The following is a 19,940-nucleotide window of genomic DNA, read 5'->3' on the forward strand; positions in this document are numbered from 1 at the left end:
TAATCTTTCTATTTCACTGTTTCCTATTTTATGTGTGTTTTTTTTTTTTTTTTTTTTTTCTTTTGCTTTTTGATGTTATATAAGTCAATCTCAGGTTACAATGTCGTGTTTGGACTCTGCTATGTCAGGCGTGATATCTGTTGTCGAAAGTGTGCAACATTTGCCAAATTGTGCGTGCACTGGCACATTGTGTAATAATAACCTGTATGTTTGTTATAAAGAAAAATCAATAAAAACATTTTGAAATAAAAATTAAGAGGCTGGAAGTTCAATGAAGCCATTTTTAAACTGATTTGAATTCACCATCTTGGATTTTAAGATGGCCACCAAGCTGTTACCCTAGTTTTATATCTCTGGAACAATAAATCGTGAGAAGAAACTTTCAAGGTCTACCTCTAGGTTTTAAGGGGCTGCAGATTCAATGAAGCCATTTTGACATTGATTTGAAACTGCCATCTTAGATTTCAAGATGGCTTCCACCCAGTTGATCAGCTGCAGATTTAAAAAGTGTTTTTGAAGTGTACTAAATATTTATAGTTTTGCTGTTACAATGAGGTTTACAATGTGCATTAATGAATAGATTTGAATTTCCTGGTGGCTAGAATAATTTTAAATTCAGGCTGCCTGAAGCCATTGACCATCACAACCGCAGAGAGATGTACAGGGCAGGGCAGGTTAGCTTTATGACACTTGCAATTACCGTTACATGAAATCTTGCAGTGGCAGCATATGAGTTCAGCGCAACCTTCTTGAACAACCAGCAGTTTCATCCATATTGGAGTCCAGCTATCTCCCTTCCTCTGCCAACCCCAGGATGCAGGTGATAGCAGCTCTTGCCAGCAGACTAACAATTGCCTCCATACATAACCAGCCTGATAAACTGCTCGTTTAACGTGCTCCTCCAGGGCATCCAAGGTTGGGGGGATATTCTCAATATCCCTTGACTTCTGACAAAGAGATGCTTGCGCACTTTATTCACCGAATCTGACTCAGTAGCCCTGTCATATTGGACCGCAACAAAACGCTCCAACTTGCCAAGTTCTTCGGTGATGTATTCAGGCTTGATTGACAGTGTATGAAAACTTCCAGCTAATAGATGGCAACACTGTTCTACACCTGCATCTTCAGCATGGGTCTATTTATAGCTTGATAGAGATATATGGGTGGGGCCTATGTGTTGATTTGGTTTGAGGCAATGGGCTTTGGGGACAATGCTTGTTTGCTTCATGGGTTGTATGCTTACCTGTAATTCCTCATATGATTCCAAAAGAAACTAGTAATGACATTCTCTCTTATCTCGAGGAATATTTTGAGAAAAATAATCAGAAAACCCATCCCAAATCAAGAGATGGGCATGCCATGCATGTGGCTTCACCTAGGCATAGTGATATGCTCGGTTTCCAAATTCATCCCTACCTGGTTTTTCACCTTTTTCATGCTTGTCAATGGTTTTATCAGTGTGAGAACTGCTGTATCTGCACCAGAGATCCTGAAAACCTAGGGGTAGACCTTGAAAGTTTCTTTGTATGACTTATGGTTTCCAAGATAGTGGGGTAACAGGTTGGCGACCATCTTGAAATCCAAGATGGCGGATTCCAATCAATTTCACAATTACCTCAATGAACTCGCAGCCCCTTAAAACATTGGGGTAGACCTTAAAATTTTCTTCCTACGATTTATGGTTTTGGAGATATAAAACGAGGGTAACAGGTTGGCAGCCATCTTGAAATCCAAGATGGCTGCAGACACAAACACCGTTATAAATGGCTTTACTGAATCCGCAGACCCTTAAACAATGGGGGTAGATCTTGAAAGTAACTTTGTATCTGCTGTATTAAGGGAGATATTACATAAATAGGTTTAGCAAGGCAGCCACATTTGAATTCAAGATGGCAGACACCAGGGGGCTTCGATTTTTGGGGTACTCCTCTTAAATCAATTGTATGGTCATGTACTATGTCTGTACCAAATTTGGTGCTTTCCTGAAAAAGTGAACTATCGACCTCAAATTTCGGTCTTATCCGCCTAACTATTAACCTCATCTTCCTCCGTTTTGAAGCGAGTGTTTTGCTACGGTAGGCGAGGAGGGTCAAAAATCATCAGTCTCAGTGTTGCGCGGCGCCCCTTCACGTTTTTTATTTCGTGTTTTTATTTCGTGCGTCTTTGAATTTTATTTCATCATTTTTTTATTTCGTTACAACCCTATTAAATGAGGTCCTATTCTTAAGCTTTGGAGCATTAGAACAAACTGTGAATACCATGAAGCCTTGCTCAGTAACACATGACTATCAGGTTGAACTCCTGCTTTGAATTAACTCAAACTGAACCCAACCCTTCACCTTCACTTCTGAGTCAATCAGCCTGGCTTACATAATGCTTTCTAGTCTGTTCTCATAACAGATATGAGGATGCAGCTTGTGTGACAACCATATTAACCAGTTTCCTGAAACTTGGTGGGTAAAAACCCCACACTCATAATGTGGCAACTGCATACTTAGATGGGGCAAAACAATCTCTGTAGCCTCTGAGATTCACAAGGCGCACTCGGCGGACATCTTTTAGAAGAGACAGTAGTTGTAGAGAACATTTTATAAGGTTTGAAATTGAGACGATGAAGGGAATGGATAGACAATGATGGACTGTCTGCTGTGAGCCATTGTACTAAGTTTGTTTTGCCATTGGCTGATGTATGCAGTGAAAATGCCTTTGCTTACCAACAGCAGAGCAAGCTGGCAGGTCAATTACAGAAGAATGTGGCATCTTGTTTGTGAATGCTAAATAATGGGACTGAGAGATGGCAAATGAAAAGTATAAAAATTTGACAATTTAAAGTTTGCTTTGTGAGCTGTAGCCATGTTGGAGTTGTAAATGAGACTAACAGCTTTCAACAACAAAACCAGACACTGCTCAAAAGCCAAAATGACTGAACCTGTATCATGTAAGTAAAAGAAGCTTATGGGTATCGTTTCTTTACCAGGCTCATTATGTACCTTAACTATTTTGACCTTTTTGCCTCTCTTGTGCCACATCTGCACTTGTAACCTAGACACTCATAACGCCTCAGAGTGCATCACTTATCCTCAAAGCACTTTCATTTCCACAGCTTAGTTTAAAGCCAGCAATGGGGGGAGATGCCAAAGAGAAGAGATGAGCCAAAAAGAGGAATAGAGAGTCATAGTGAAAAGGCTGAAATCCACATACAACTGGGTTCACAACAGTTCAACAGTAGCCTAGAGGTTCAGATCAGCTGGACTGTCAACTCATATCCCTGGCAAGAAGTGATCAAATCCATGCACTGAGATCTACCTTTGACTCAATTTACCGCTGCATTACTGTGAAGATTTAAACTGTAGAGCTCTTTATCTGACAATACCATCTCCACATATAGGCAAAAGGCAATTAAACAAACATACAAAAATATACTGAGATACTGAAATCTCCCAAGAAATATATGTATATGATGGTATTTATTTTTATATAAACATATCCAGTATAATATCTGTAGTTCTATCAAAGCCCTGTTTTTCTGTTATTTGTCACAAAATCGTGATCAGTGCCTCAGTATGTAAAATTACTGAATTAAAAAAAGAACATCTATATCACAGAAGACAGCCTCTTAAAAATGCAGCTGTACTGAAAAATAGTTTCCTAATCTAGAAATATCTATGCCATGAATATTTCTAAGTCCTTTTGTACAAAAAATTTTTAAAAAAAATTGCAAAAAGAAGACACTTAAAAATGATGTATTGTATTCTATGTCTGTTAAAATCAAAACAACTCAAAACATTTATACTGGGGACAATACTTTTTTTTAAAAATTTAATAAATAATATATTTTTCATATTTAAAACTGGGGCTGAACAATGTGCAAAAAAAATACACAGCAATTCTTTTGACTGATACTGCACCTGTGGTATGAGTCACGATTTCTGTGGGACTCATTTACTTCGCAAAAAAAAAAGATAAATGATTATGTGATATTTTCTGCAGTTTGTACCAAATAAATAGGTTCCCTTACATCTGGAGAATATCTGTGGAATATTTCAACTTTCCAAAACACCCCATTCCTGTAATCTTGATATTGCACCTGTTAATATTTCTGTTTTAATAATATTTCAATTATTTTTCAGCCCTATTTGAAAATCATTGACCTAAACAGCAAATCAGTAGCCCTCTTTCCTTTTTCAACAGTTGCTGTGGTGCACTCAAGCAAAATACTTTACCTCCGTCTGCTCTACTGGAGCAGGATCTGCCTGCTAGTAACCTATCAGGTATGTTTGTACATCATACAGCTCTATGAATGTGAAGCTCCATGTGGTTCAGATGTAGATTGTATGCTTTGCAAATCTTCTCTGGATTAATAAAGGTCAAATACATATAATGCTGCTGAAACACACTTTTGCTTGTTGTCACTATTGTCAGTGACAGCCTGCCTGGACTTTGTTGCTTGCCAGACAGACATGCTATTTCTTTGCTAAGAGCCAAGGGAGTAAAAGCCTATTCCCACAGGGCACTAACGATCTGTTTCAAATGTTTCTTTCACTCTTGTGATGTTGCACCACTATGCAGTCAACTAGCAAGTTATGGTGTCACAAAAGACAACAAGTCCTGAAAGATCCAGCTGTGTTTTCAGCCTCTGCCCAAGCAGAACAACTACGCCTGTCTGGAGTGTCTGTGCTTGCAGGCCCGGCCACACTTATCATTAGCCCTGTCATGGTCAGTAAAGGTGTCAAATGGGAGGTGATGAAGGTCACTTGTAGGTCAGCACAAATACAACTGCCTTCCTTTATGGTAGCAAGGCTGTTCAGATGCAACTATACAATTCCCAGCACTGGTTATAAATTACACAGCTAAAAAAAAAAGACACATCTAAGTGTCTGCTTTTGCTCGCAGCTCTGCAATGCAGACACTAGCAGCTGGTAAACAAGCATCACTTTTGTGTGATACTGAGTCAAATTCAGAAACACAGATGCGCCAGTCTTCCTACTGTGCTGCACCACATTGACCTAGCTGTCTGCGCACACACACACAGACACACACACACTCGTGCACACAGACAGACAGACAGACACACAGAGTAATGTCTCGACTCAGCAGGAGGACCTTCAGCCCTTGCATTGTCATTCTGTGCTATAAACAGTGACAGGAACAAGGGTGAGACAGTAATCCATGCAATACTCAGCATTTCTCACAGATGGGACCAATATTAATTCTACCTTGTGCTTGTTTACTGTTTTTTATAAAAAATTTCAGCATAGTGTGTCATTAGGTGGAAAGGTAAGGGGTAAACTTTGGTATACAGTTTTTCTCACTGGACTACTAAAATACGTTCTTTACTGTTACTGATTGTCCCCTCCCCAAAATGATGATTTTTAATTTGTTGCATTTCTGCATTTTTTTTTTAAACTGTGAAACAATTTAAGTTTACCATTTTGTCCAGACTGTCTGTGTGAAACACATCAACTGAATGATTATCTATTTATTTTGTGGTAAATCAAAACTGATTCATGAATTAATCCTCTGAACCCCAAGCACGTTTGTTTTTGTTCCTGTCACATTTCTACTCACTGAGGGCTCATTATGCACTATGATACAAAATCCTGCATCTCTTTGAAAACAGCACAACCATTGCTAGAAGCACAGAGAACTCAAAAATCCCTTTTGCACAGCATGACACATTTATGATGCCTTAAATAAGTTCAGTTTAGCTGTATGAGAGTGTTGAATATTTTGTTTTTAAAAAACCTGGCTATTCAAATGGGTTTATTTCTGATAATTTTTCAACAATGCATATAGGACAAAGTGATTTTGTTGAAATATTATGATTTCATGCTTTTATTTGAACTATTTTACTGGCATGCTGAACTTCAGCACTGTTGTAAAATTGACACTGATTTTTTTTTAAGGTAATATTTTTTTCATACCTAGCAGTAGGATTTAGCATTCACAGTGTTAAGGCCTTGTTCGTATAGACCCTTTATTTGTTTACAAACATTGTGACGTTTTTTTGTGGGCGGGGCTTAGGCTGGAGGCAAAAGCGGAGCAAGAAGTCAAGCGGGACTGGGAGTATATAGTTTGCGCTGGGAGTTTGCGCTGCAAACTCGAGCATTTTTAACCCGTTAAACTTCAGTGTACCACCGGCGGTACACTTACTAATTTGCATAGGAATTTAAAGAATGTCCGAAGGCTGCAAACGCGATTATATAAACACTATATGCCGATGGAAAGCTTAGAGTCTCATGAATCCGCCGGTATAAACCACTTTCAGATGCGATTACCACAGCAGGTAATATAAACACATTTGTCCGACAAACAACGAATATCCATCCATCCGTTCTCTGTACACGGCTTTAACATACACAGCGCGACTCACATTTCCGGGTTCATTATTACACACAGATGAAAATATTCCACAAAAAACCACCATAATCCAACCTTGGACATCCAGACGACACAAGCCAGTAAACTATTTTGTCCAAAACATGTCTTGAAGTCGGTATATAATCCATGAATCGGTCGTTTTCAAGGAAATGCACCTCGCGATGCGCGTCCAATATTCCCTGTATTTCTCGTCATATTATTGTTTTTGATTGTATTTTTTTCTGTGTCTTGTTGTGTCCTTGTTCTTATGGTGTGTGTATTTGGACCCAGTGTCTGGAATAAAGCTGAACTGAATTGAATTGAATATTTTTTATTTACAAATAGAATATTAGCGATTTTTTGTACTGAAAATGGCTGGAATTGACTGCAGCTGATCGTCTCTGTCCAGTCTTTTCGCCTCAGTGCATTTAATCACAACTGTCTTCGTTCCCTCTGAGCACGAGTGTTCGGTGGAATGCTATAAAACTTTAATTTGCGTTCGCCAATGTCATTCCTCCTATTCTGGCATCCAAAAACACAGCAGGACGACATTTGTTTTTGATTGTATTTTATTCTGTGTCTTGTTGTGTCCTTGTTCTTATGGTGTGTGTATTTGGACCCAGTGTCTGGAATACACTGTGTTCCAAATTATTATGCAAATTGAATGTAAGAGGCAAAAAAATTTTTATGTGTTTTTTAATTAAACTCATGGGTGGCATTGTGTCTCAAGGCTCTGTAGATCATTGACATCAATCTCAGACACCTGTGATAAATAGTCGCCCAGGTGAGCCCAATTAAAGGAAAACTGCTTAAAAGTGATGTTCCACATTATTAAGCAGGCCACAGGTTTCAAGCGATATGAGGAAGAAAAACGATCTCTCTGCTGCTGAAAAGCATAAGATAGTACAGTACCTTGCTCAGGGTATGAAAACATTGGATATTTCCAAAAAACTTATGCGTGATCATCGAATTGTAAAGAAATTTGTTGCTAATTCAGAGCACAGGCGAGTTCGTGCAGATAAAGGCAAAATAAGAAAAGTTTCTGCCAGAAAACTTCATCGGATCAAGAGAGAAGCTGCTAAAAGGCCATTGCAAAGCAGCAAAGAGGTATTTGAAGCCGCTGGTGCCTCTGGAGTCCCACGAACCTCGAGGTGTAGGATCCTCAAGAAGTTTGCAAGTGTGCTTAAAGCTAATGTTCGGCCACCCCTAAACAATGCTCACAAGCAGAAACGGTTGCAGTGGGCTCAGGAATACATGAAGACTAATTTTCAAACAGTTTTGTTCACCGATGAGTGCCGTGCAACCCTTGATGGCCCAGATGGCTGGAGCAGCGGATGGTTGGTGAATGGCCACAATGTCCCAACAAGGCTGAGACGGCAGCAAGGGGGTGGGGGTGTCATGTTTTGGGCTGGAATCATGGGGAGAGAGCTGGTAGGTCCCTTTAGGGTCCCTGAGGGTGTGAAAATGACCTCTGCAAAGTATGTAGAGTTTCTGACTGACCACTTTCTTCCATGGTACAAAAAGAAGAACCGTACCTTCCGACTAAAAATCATCTTCATGCATGACAATGCCCCATCTCATGCTGCAAAGAACACCACTGAGTCACTGGCTGCTATGGGCATAAGAGGAGAGAAACTGATGGTGTGGCCACCATCTTCTCCTGACCTCAACCCTATTGAGAACCTCTGGAGCATCATCAAGCAAAAGATCTATGAGGGTGGGAGGCAGTTCATATCCAAGCAGCAGCTCTGGGACGCTATTCTAACATCCTGCAAAGAAAATAAAGCTGAAACTGTCCAAGAACTCACAAGTTCAATGGATGCAAGGCTTATGAACGTGATATCAAGCAAGGGGTCCTATATTAACATGTAACTCGACCTGTTTATTCAAAAGTTATTTCAATCAAAAATATTTTATTTTATATGGTCTTATAATGCTACAAATTCAACATGTGACCATTTTGAGTTCTTTACAGCCTATAAAATGTCTTGAAACGCTGTTGTGCTTAATAATTTGGAACAGTGGACTTTGAGTTATTTATTGTATTATTTATTGTAAAAAATACTGTTATTACGAGATTTGTTCAATGAAATTTGATTGAAACTCTAACAGCTGATGACTTGAAAATTACACTGACTGACATTTGCATCAATTATTCATGAAGATTTGAGTAAAATGTACTTTGCATAATAATTTGGAACACAGTGTAAAGCTGAACTGAATTGAATTAAATATTTTTTATTTACAAATAGAATATTAGCGATTTTTTGTACTGAAAATGGCTGGAATTGACTGCAGCTGATCGTCTCTGTCCAGTCTTTTCGCCTCAGTGCATTTAATCACAATTGTCTTCGTTCCCTCTGAGCACGAGTGTTCGGTGGAATCCTATAAAACTTTAATTTGCGTTCGGCAATGTCATTCCTCCTATTCTGGCATCCAAAAACACAGCAGGACGAAATTTTAGAAAAGTTGATAGAACCTAGTCCCTCAGTCTTTCGCCTTTCGGTCACGGCCGCGGGCTTCCTCTTTTGCCTCCAGCTAAAGCTGTGACGTCATTCGTGACGTGGGTCATTAAAAGGTCTATTATAACAGTATGCAGAAATGTGATAGAAGTAGATGAGTTTTTAGGGAAATTAAACACATAGAGGTGAATCAAAGCATCACAAGCTCCCATGTAAAGGCCCATAACTGCCTCAATATGCACGCAGAATACTAAGGCTGAGTCACTGATCCAGCATCGTTCCAATGCGCCATCAAGAACCCATCAGACCAACTAGCGTGTCCACTTACGAGGAGGAGCTGACGGTCGTGTAGCCAGAGGGACACTCAGGGATGCAGGCAGCATTGTGGATGACGTACTCGTGGCAGTCAGGGCTCTTGCTGCGTTCCTTCTCCCGCTTACATCTGTTGTGCAGATCTTGGCAGAAAGCAAAGGAGACACAGCGCCAGCCCTTGTAGGTGAAGTGGTTTTTGGGGCAGCGTTCCACACAACTGCCCTCATGCTGGAGGCCACGGCAGGCCACGCAGTGACTGGCTGAGTTAGGCTTCAGGCAGCCACCCAGGCATTGGTCGTGGCAGCATTGGTCATCCTTGGTGCATGCCCGGTGTTTGCACTGAACAGGGCACACTGCAGGGGAGAGAGGAAGAAAAAGTTAAAGTGAAGTTAAGCAGGGTGTTTCAGCAGAGGAATTACAGGTGAAACAGGTCAAAGAACGGGTGAAGTCTCGGAAGCAATGTGTGCAGGAAGAGAAACACAGGAAGCATGAGCTTATCATCCAAACATTAACATATTATTTCAGTTCCCAAGATGACAGAGGTGATTGTAATCAGTCCCCAATGACAGTGTATCTTTGTTTCTGAGTCTACAGAAATATCATATGGTCAAACGTCTCTGTCAGTAGGAGTGAAATTCCTCCTCAGTGTACAAGCCAACAGCCCAGAAGACCATCTGTCTTTAGCCAATAAGCATGCTGAACACAAACAGCAGGGATCCAACACTAGATAGACAGGTGGCTTGAAGGTGAGACAGAGGGGGGAAAATGGCATTTGAAGAGTACAGTATTTTTGCCAATAAGACATGCCCAAAGGGGCTTTGATTGGTACTCCTTTTGCTCTTATTAAGGTTTTGCAGAGTCCAAGCTCATCCAATAAACTAAGGAAGCATTGAATGGGCAACAGAGGTGCTGGGAAATATGACAATATGATAATGCAGACTTCTTCTGCTAGATCAGAGGTTTCCAAACATTTTAAAACCACAACAGCCCTGTCTAGTGACTTTTTCCAATGGCATCCTTCAATGGGTGCATCCCACATCTATCACCTCACACTGTGTTGATAACACACAAGCATCACAATTATTATGATCTTTTCACTGAGCATGAAAGTTGTGATGCTTGTTCTTTTATGCTCTTTTATACTTCAAAGATCTGTGCATTTAGAAAAGTGAAAACGTAATATCAAGAGTAACTAATCTCCCTTTTAGACACATAAAATGATAAATCAAAGTGTCATGTTGATTAGTGGGGAAATGTGTTTGGGAAGGATTAATTGAGAACAGTTGTGATCTTACATCAATAATTTATGTTTTTATCTAACAAAAACAGTAGTTTGTCACTGGTTTCTGCTTTAGCTGTTAAGCAACTGAGTTCATTGATTCCGTTTCTGGGAAAATTCTAGGCATTTTTCACTGTCTTCTGTAATTTACACAAAGAAAACATTTAATAATGACAATGATCTCAAGTGAAACCCTTGCAGCTGAAGTAACTGTTGTACATCATTCACAATCAACAACATCAAAATAAAAAAATCTCCTAACATTATCACAGTGACTCACAGTAAATGATAAATAGTAGAGTACAGTATAACAAGTCCTAAATCACCTTTACTAGCTTAGGAAAAATTAACCATATGCTACTTTCTACCAAAATGGAACACAAGGTCCTTTGATGAAATAAACGCTGACAGAAAGATGCAGTATCTTTCAAGTTCAGTGATGGTTCTGGGGTGGAAATACGATCAGCTAAGGAAAAAGAGAGAAGTCTGTAGGTTGGCTGTTTACACTTATGTCTGCATGCCTGTAAATCAGCCCATTACATAACATCAGGCTCTGGGGACTGGCAGGTGTGCAAGTGTACCAGAGTTTATGTGCATATTGTTGTTGCCCGAATGTAGGTGTGAGGACAAAGGGTGCAAAGGTAGATGGAGGATTCTCAGAGGTAAATACAGCAGACTGACCTGCACACTGAGATTAGCTTCTAGATTAAAACCGTTCAGCAGCAAGGGAGATGAGCCGCTGAGGTTAGGGACAGGTAACACGTCAGACCATAAAGATGTGCGTATGTAAGTCTGAATTAACATCCGGCCATATAAACCCAAACCATGACGGAAAAGGAAAATTTCCTCCAAAGGAAAAAGTGATAATTTGCAACAATTATTCTAGTAGTTGAGTGTGATTAGGCCAGCATGCGCCCAAAACTGCTTGGCTACATTAGTGTCATGAGGCCAGCCATTAAATGAACAAAACAACATGGACCCCCTGTCCTCCTACATTAACTGAGCTAAACTCTTGAAGCGCATGAAAAGTGTGCATGTGGGCAGAGCAGCAGCAATATGAGAAGAATGGCAGTGTGAAAGGGAAGCTAAAGGGGGCACAATGCAAGAAAAACAAATGATATAACCACCTTTTATCTGCGTCACTCTTCGGTCTAAATAATCTATGCCAAAAAGGCTTGACAAACAGAACAATTGTCACAAAGTAGTAATTACTCCTTAATATGATGTTTTCCTTCCACTTCCAAAGTTTATTTCAAAAGCTGCCCTTCAACTATTCCTTAAATGCATGCACTCACACATACACACATAGAATAAAAGCTTTGCTGTCTGCTCTCACCGACTCCTGATCCTCCAGCAGGACTCCATGCCGGAGCACAGGCCCAGCAGCAGATCCACCCTCAGCCTTAGCCAATGTGTTGTCTAGCTGTAGAAGCTAGCCATTCAACTGGCCTCTCCCATCTCCAACTAAGACAGGCACACAGATTAACCCTTTGTGACCCTCAATCTTCTCTCCCAGACGGTCAGACAGCAGTAGCAAGGAGAGTTAAGCAAAATCTGAAACGCCACACAAAATCAGGTCGGAGCTGACGGAAAGTGAGCTGTTAGAATGGGGCCACACTCAAACTGAGACAATCATATTCTTTTAGTAAGGTGCTGAAGAGCTCAGTGCCAGTGCCTTTGCAGATTGATCATGTCTCATCATGTCGACAACTCATGGGGAGTTCTTACACATTTCAGTGGGTCTGGAAACATTTCCATCTAGACTGAAATATCTGAACGACTGACAACTCTCCTTTCAAATGCAGTGGAAGTTATTTTAATTTTAAAGTCCAAGTCCATATTCATGGTGATGGATGATGACAATGCTTTTCCTTTTGAAAGAGTGTATATCATTATTGAGCAACATGTATTAATTTTTGCAGTCTTTTAATTATTTTATAATTAATGTCAATGACTAAATTTATATACAACATAAAAGCTAATGTTCAGCAAAACCAGAGAGTTATGTTTAGATCTGTGTCAAAGCGGAAATAGTTAAGTGGATAAGACAGAAATTAGATTAGACAGAAAATTCTTCTCTTTTTGTTATTAGATAAGGCAAAATTTGCTGTGGTCAGCCAGTCAAACGAACAAATTTTCCTGTATTTCTCAGTTTCATGTTTAATAGTTTCAGGTTTTAGACTGTTGGCCTGAAAAAAAGTTATTTGAACAGGTCATCTTGGGCTTTCAGAACCTGTGACCTGTGTCCTTGAGGAAATCTCAGCATAAAATATTGCACTTAACAAAATTTACACTTTAACCCTTTAAGCTTCAGTCAATTCCAGCCGTTTTCAGTACAAAAAAATTGCTAATATTCTATTTTTAAATAAAAAAAATTACGAAAAATACAGGGAATATTGGACGCACATCGCGAGGTGCATTTCCTTGAAAACGACCGATTTGGGGATTTTATACCAACTTCAGGACATGTTTTGGACAAAATAGTTTACTGGCTTGTGTTGTCTGGATGTAAAAGGTTGGATTATGGCCGTTTTTTGTGGAATCTTTTTTTCTGTGTGTAATAATGAACCCGGAAATGTGAGTCGCGCTGTGTGCGTTGAAGCCGTGTATAGAGAACGGATGGATGAATATTTGTTTTTGTCGGACAAATGTGTTTTTCTCACCCGCTGTGGTAATCACATCTGAAAGTGGTTTATACCGGCGGATTCATGAGAATCTAAGCTTTCCATCGGCGTATAGTGTTTGTATAATCGTGTTTGCAGCCGTCGGACATTCTTGAAATTCCTATGCAAATTAGTAGGTGTACCGCCGGCGGTACACCTACGACGCACTGAAGCGTAAAGGGTTAAAAAGTAAAAATTCTGTAATCAAAGCCACAACTGTGAAGCCATTAATGACTTAGCTGTAATCAATTCACATGACAAAAAAAAAAAAAATTCTGCTGAATTTAGATGAACTGCAGGCAGTGTTTTCAGAGAGGAGATAGGAGACAATTCTGAAAAGACATATAAAAAAAAACAAATTTGGTACTAACAAATCTACAGTACAGCCACCATTTTTACCAGTATTGGTAACACTATTACACACTGGAAAAATGTTGTACATGTTGCTTTCAGGAATTTTTTTATTAAATAATAATTAGTTGCGGCCCTACATCAGTTCTTGTTTAGTTGAATGCAAATGTTTTGGGGAAATGATTAATATAAGTTGATCCTTTCAGTGACTGATGTTGAGCACATATGTACTGGACACCACCTCAGAGAACAAGAAAGCAACCATTCTGATTAAACACTAAAACAAACTCCTCACTGGCCACGCTTACATGAAGTTTTTAAATTCGGAATTATTTATTCGGAATTAACTCATTCGGAATAAAAGTTTTGTGCTTTGCATTTGCATGGAAATATTAATTCCGAATTAAGGCTTACATGGACTGCACGTTTATTACCCTTCCTTAATTCCACTTTAACGCTTGGGCATTGGAAAGGATTCTGATTGGACAGGGCGTGGATGTGACGTATACCTGTTTACCGGAAGAAAACAAACTCCATTTTTTGCAGCATTTCTTTTCCCCAACAACATGGAGGAACAACTAATAAGCACGCTTTTCGCTTTGCTTTTTATTGTCATTTTGAAACAGTAACTTGACAATGAGGTACTACTTCTGTAGTGTCACTTGATGTGCTCGCGCCAGTAAGATCGCAGAACGTGTACGTCGCTACGTCATCACTATGTGAGGAGCCAAGCATGTGCAGAATGACCGGAATTAACTAAAGCGGAATTAACTGTATACATGAATAGAATGTACACAGGAATTAGTTTATTCAGAATTAACATCGGAATAAACCAGGTAGTTTATTCGGAATTAAGTTTATTCGGAATAAATTTTTTAATTCGGATTTAAGTGTTTCCAAAGACATTTTAAAGTGGAATTAAATTTAATTCCAAATTAAAGAGAAATTAAAGGTCACATGTAAACATGGCAATTGTCAAAGATTTGTAGAATTCGCTTTTACAGTAGGTGACTTGGCAGAGTTGAAATTACCGCTGCTATTTGATCCTGAATTAGTATTATTATTCACTGTCAGACATCATACAGGCTTCCACAATATCCAAAACAGTGACCACACTGACGGAGATAGACTTGTTTCTTGTGTGCTTGTCAAAATGCTTTCAAGGTCAAGACCCTGAGGACCTATGACAGTGGGGCCACCCCAAGCCATCTCTGATCTCCCAAAGCAAGAGGGACGCTGAGCGGGCTGCTAGGAAATTTTGTCATTCATTCTCTTTAAAACATGCAAATCTCTAAATGCATGCCCAGTCTCTTTATTATTGTTTTCATTAACCTTGAAGCTGGAAGAGTTTATGAAGAGCAGTGGTCTTTTCTCTGTGTAGATTCGATATGGTCAGCTTGAGTTTAGTCTTGTCAGCATCTCCGCTTATCATCCATTTGTACAACTTGACAACAATAAATCAATGGGGGGCTTTGAGAGGCAAGTACTGGGCAGTTGGACTTAGATCTGTTTACGATTGGCTACACTTTTTTTCAAAAGTCTCCTTGTCCTTATTAGTCTGGTTCCACTGGCAGACAGGTCAGGTCCTGTCTGATCTCTTGTCATGCGGTTTGTACAAAGTACAGCAGGATCACATGAAGGCTGAGTAATAATGCTGCAGAAATGCCTCACTCTTTATCTCATTAGCAGAGGTTTCGCTTGGATGAGGGGGCAGCGCTATACAATGAGACACTCAATCCCTGAGGCCCAAAATGGACTGCAACAACAGCCCAACACTGCTATAGGCCCCTGTGTGACAGAGATGAATACACAATGTCTCGATGGTGCCAACTTGGAAATGAGAGGTGAAGAGAAAGATCTGTACCACATGCCAGCCACCACCAAGGTTCAACAACATGGGGTGTCAAAAAGGCATGAATAATCACACTCAAGGGTCGACACAATTCATAACAAGTCATTGTCTTCTGTTTTGGACTGCTCTGCAAGACTGCAGGAGTTTCTTACTGGGTCTTCTCCTTTTAGCATGGCATTTTACCCAACACTAAAATGAAGTCAACAATTAGTACTGTATTTGTACAAGCAAGAAGGATTGTACTGAACTTCTATAACTCAGGCATTTCTGCCTAAAATTAACAGCTTCTCTACTTCAACTACTCAACTGCCTGAAATCACTCTGAGGTGACTTTTTTCAGGTTCCTTTCATGAAAGTAATGAAACAACACCATACTCAATCATTTTTGCATTGAGATCATATTACACCCAAGAAAAGGCCAAACAGGAGTGTGGTGGTGCACTAGTTGAAATTAAAATTCCACAAGCATGACAAGGGTAGTATTTAGTTTCTCATGAAAGAAAGATTTCGCTGAAGAAGAAAAACAGAATCAAAGGGAGAACAATCTTGCTTTTGAAAATGATCATCTTTTAATGTTTCCACACTTCTGATAATTTAAACAAAACTAACAGAGTAACAGAGAGGTAACTTCGGCACTGAATAAACCAGAAAGAATGATTCATTTTTGAATTATGACAGCCTGCTTGGCACTCACTGCTTACAGCTGACGAGACATTTAACAGTGATTTATTTTCATAAACTAATCCCTTCCTGCCTAAAAAATGCTTTATATGTAAATCTACAGTATTGCTTGCTCTAGACTGCACAGAAATATGAAGTTTGTGCCTTTCTCTCCATCCACAACTCCCCACAGTTCAAGCCCACCAGCTCACATATAACTTTTGGATAAAGAACACCATATGTTCACATTAACAAGGTAAATTAAAAAGATTTTCACCAGAGGGGATCTTAGATTAATTGTTTCAGCACAAAAGGTAAATGTTACATCCAATCCAGCACCCAAATTTGACAACCAGCATCCAGTGCTCAATAACTGCCTCTCAATGCAGCGAATATACCCACATGGAGAATGTATTTTCACTAAGGTAGCTATGGAAAGTCAGGTTTGTATAATAATAATAATTTAAATACACTATTTTCAAAGGCTATTCAGTACTGGCTAATTCATTTGTTTTTGCTGGCAACATGTAGGTTTTGTGAGAAGAGAATTGCTGGTGCAAGTTCATCAAACTCTTTGCAGTGCTGAATCTGTACTTCCTTTACTGCAACAACATTTCTCAATGCTTTCAGTCAACCATTAGAAGTAATGGCTCAGAGTTCTTTTTATTGCTTGCTGTATTTATGCTGCATTTATCTGGCAAATACTTCTACAAATTACAAAAATATACTTTTTAAATCAATTTTTGGTAAATGAGTGCCAGAGGGACAGCTGATGGAGACCAGCGCAGGGCAGATGAGCTGAACTGTTACTTTAACAGATTTGACTCTCCCCCCACCCCCTCTGCCCCCTTTCCTGCTCCCCCCTCTTCACACATCCCCAGCCCAGCAGACTCTCCCCTTCCTGCGACACCTTCACCGGCCCCCAACTCACCCTCACGGACTACTCCCACCCCCTGCAGCCCACCTTACTCCCCCCCTCACTCCCCCCTCTCCTTCACACCAGACCAGGTGAGGAGAGAGCTGAGGCGACTGAAGCAGAGGAAATCTGCTGGACCAGACGGCATCAGTCCCAGGCTGCTGAGGACCTGCGCAGACCAGCTCTGTGAGGTCCTCTGTCACCTCTACAACCTGAGCCTCAGCCTGGAGCGGGTCCCCGTCCTGTGGAAAACCTCCTGTGTGGTCCCAGTCCCTAAAACAGCTCACGCCAAGGAACTGGCCCACTACAGACCTGTCGCCCTCACCTCCCACCTCATGAAGACCATGGAGAGGCTCCTCCTCCACTACCTCCGCTCAGTGGTGAGCTCCGACCTGGACCCCCTGCAGTTTGCCTACAGGCCCAACATGGGGGTAGAAGACGCTGTCATCTACCTGCTGCAGCGAGCGCTCACTCACCTGGAGAGCGCCGGCAGCGCTGTGAGAGTCATGTTCTTTGACTTCTCCAGCGCCTTCAACACCATCAGGCCGGCGCTGCTGCGGGGGAAGCTGGTGGACGCGGGAGTGGATGGACATCTCGCTGCCTGGACCACTGACTACCTCACTGACCGTCCACAGTACGTGCGGCTGCGCGGCTGTGAGTCAGAGGTGGTAGTCTGCAGCACGGGGGCGCCCCAGGGCACCGTCCTCTCGCCCTTCCTCTTCACCATCTACACCTCGGACTTCACCTACAACACGGACAGCTGCCATCTCCAGAAGTTCTCTGATGACTCTGCCATTGTGGGCCGTGTGTCTGAGGGGAATGAGCTGGAGTATCGGTCGGTCATCATGGACTTTGTGGACTGGTGTGAGCGCAACCATCTGTGCCTCAACACCAGTAAGACGAAGGAGATGGTGGTCGACTTCAGGAGAAGGACACTCCCACATCCACCAGTGAACATCCAGGGGCAGGACATTGAAACAGTGGACAGTTTCAAGTACCTGGGTGTTCACCTCAACAATAAACTGGACTGGTCCCACAACACTGATGCTCTGTACAAGAAGGGCCAGAGTCGCCTCCACCTTCTGAGGAGGCTGAGGTCCTTCGGAGTGTGCAGACCTCTACTAAGGACTTTCTACGACACTGTGGTAGCCTCTGCTTTCCTCTACGCTGTCGTCTGCTGGGCCCCGGGCAGCACAGAGCGGGACATGAAGAGACTGAACAAGCTGACCAAGAGGGCCAGCTCTGTCCTGGGCTGCCCACTGGACTCTGTGATGGATGTGGGTGAGAGGAGGATGTTGACCAAGCTCTCATCCATCATGGACAACAGCTCCCACCCACTGCACCGGACTGTAGTGGAGCTGAGCAGCTCCTTTAGCACAAGACTCAGACACCCTCAGTGCAAGAAGGAGCGCTACCGCAGGTCCTTCATCCCCACTGCCATCAGACTGTATAACACTACTGTGTAGTTGTTATTATGTGCAATATTTATTATCTTGTTCTTGCACTTTCGTGACTTTTGCACTCCTCTGTTTTTTGTTTCTAAGAGCCCTGTAATGTTAAATTTCTCCTTTGTGAGATTAATAAAGTCTATCTTATCTTATTTGTAGGAAGCCTTTTTCAGTGTTTTCTCTTTTTTTTTCAGATCAAACATTCTCTATCAATAGCACATGTTTTAACGTTGACAATAAAGTAGACCACACGAAAATCGGTTGAGAAATGAGCAAATTATGATTTATTTTCAATGTACATGCATTGCTTTGAATGGGGCTTTTCCCCCTCCAAGATGGCCGCCACATAGACACGTTCATTAGCCGGCTGCTACAGCACGCTGTCATATCTACTCTTCATCTATGTTGTGCTGTACGGGCTCCGGACAATGTGAGAACGCATCGTTAATGTGCAATTGGAACATCGGCATACTTGATCATATCACTATCTCGGCTCATTTAGTTCGATTATTTTTATCAGGGGTGTCAAACATGTGGCCCGTGGGCCAAAAACGGCCGCCAGATGTCCATTTCGGCCCACGAGACAACTTTGCAACGAGTAGAAAAATACAGAGAATTACAGTGAAGGCATTAAATTTGTAAAATTGTAAATTTTAAATAATTTCTAGATGTAGACAAGTTGTTTTGATCATCAAGTAAAAAACAAGATTGCTCAGTTCCAGATAGCTAACTGAATGTTGTGTTCCTTTGTAGACACTCTGTGATCTGTCAGTTGTAATGTGTAAATGATAAACTGAGGCATACTGTTGAAATTGAGCTTGTTTTTCTTAAGAAATTTCAGGTTGTTTACAACGATTTGTAAAAATATAATTCATTAAATGCGAACATTTTCAGAATGTAGTTTTTTTTAAACTAAAACAAAGGGGGAAAAGTTGGAGTTGTGGTGATTTATAGGTTCTTATGCTGTGATTTTTCTGGTGCGGCCCGCTTGAGCTCAAATTGGGATTTATGTGGCTCCTGGACTAAAAAAAGTTTGACACTCCCGATCTGTACTGTGAAAAACAACAAAATGGAATCGGATAAAATAACACTGCCCTGCATATTCACATTTATACACACACATCTATATATATATATATATACACAGAGAGAGAGAGAGAGAGAGAGAGAGAGAGAGAGAGAGAGAGAGAGAGACACACATATACACGTATTTACATGTATATACATTCATACATACATACACACATAATTGAGGGGGGCACAGAAGATTTTTGTCCTCCAAAGGAGGACAGAAAAAAATTTGAGAACCACTGCTCTACACCAATACGTACAAATGCCATGAATACAGAGCGGTCTGGCATCCCCTATACCACTAAAGAAACAGATGTGATAGAGTTTCCAGAAACTAACAAACCCTATAACATATCTCTGCCTACTGCAGCTCCTTTAATCGCAATCAGATCTAGACAACTGAAGATTTATTGCTGGCTTCATATAGAATCAATAATCAAAGAATTAATAGGGCGCATGATATTTCAGTCTTGATATTGATATTGACCAAAGTTCTGTGTATAAAGAATATTGGACAACTGCCACAACGTTAATGTCTCTGTAAAAGAGAAAAAATCATTGACGAT

At 40.8% G+C, this 19,940-nt stretch overlaps 1 protein-coding gene across 1 annotated transcript in view; it reads right to left on the reverse strand.

Annotated features, from left to right (window-relative positions):
* Window positions 1-19,940, reverse strand: part of insra (insulin receptor a) — a 110,333-nt gene that overhangs the window by 62,250 nt on the left and 28,143 nt on the right. Inside the window, exon 3 of the mRNA XM_051953316.1 lies at window positions 9,151-9,487. Within this exon, the coding sequence (XP_051809276.1) occupies window positions 9,151-9,487 (337 nt within the window). The remainder of the gene's footprint in view (window positions 1-9,150; window positions 9,488-19,940) is intronic.

This window comes from Acanthochromis polyacanthus, chromosome 9, assembly GCF_021347895.1.
Source record: "Acanthochromis polyacanthus isolate Apoly-LR-REF ecotype Palm Island chromosome 9, KAUST_Apoly_ChrSc, whole genome shotgun sequence".
NCBI classification, from domain to species: Eukaryota; Metazoa; Chordata; class Actinopteri; family Pomacentridae; genus Acanthochromis; species Acanthochromis polyacanthus.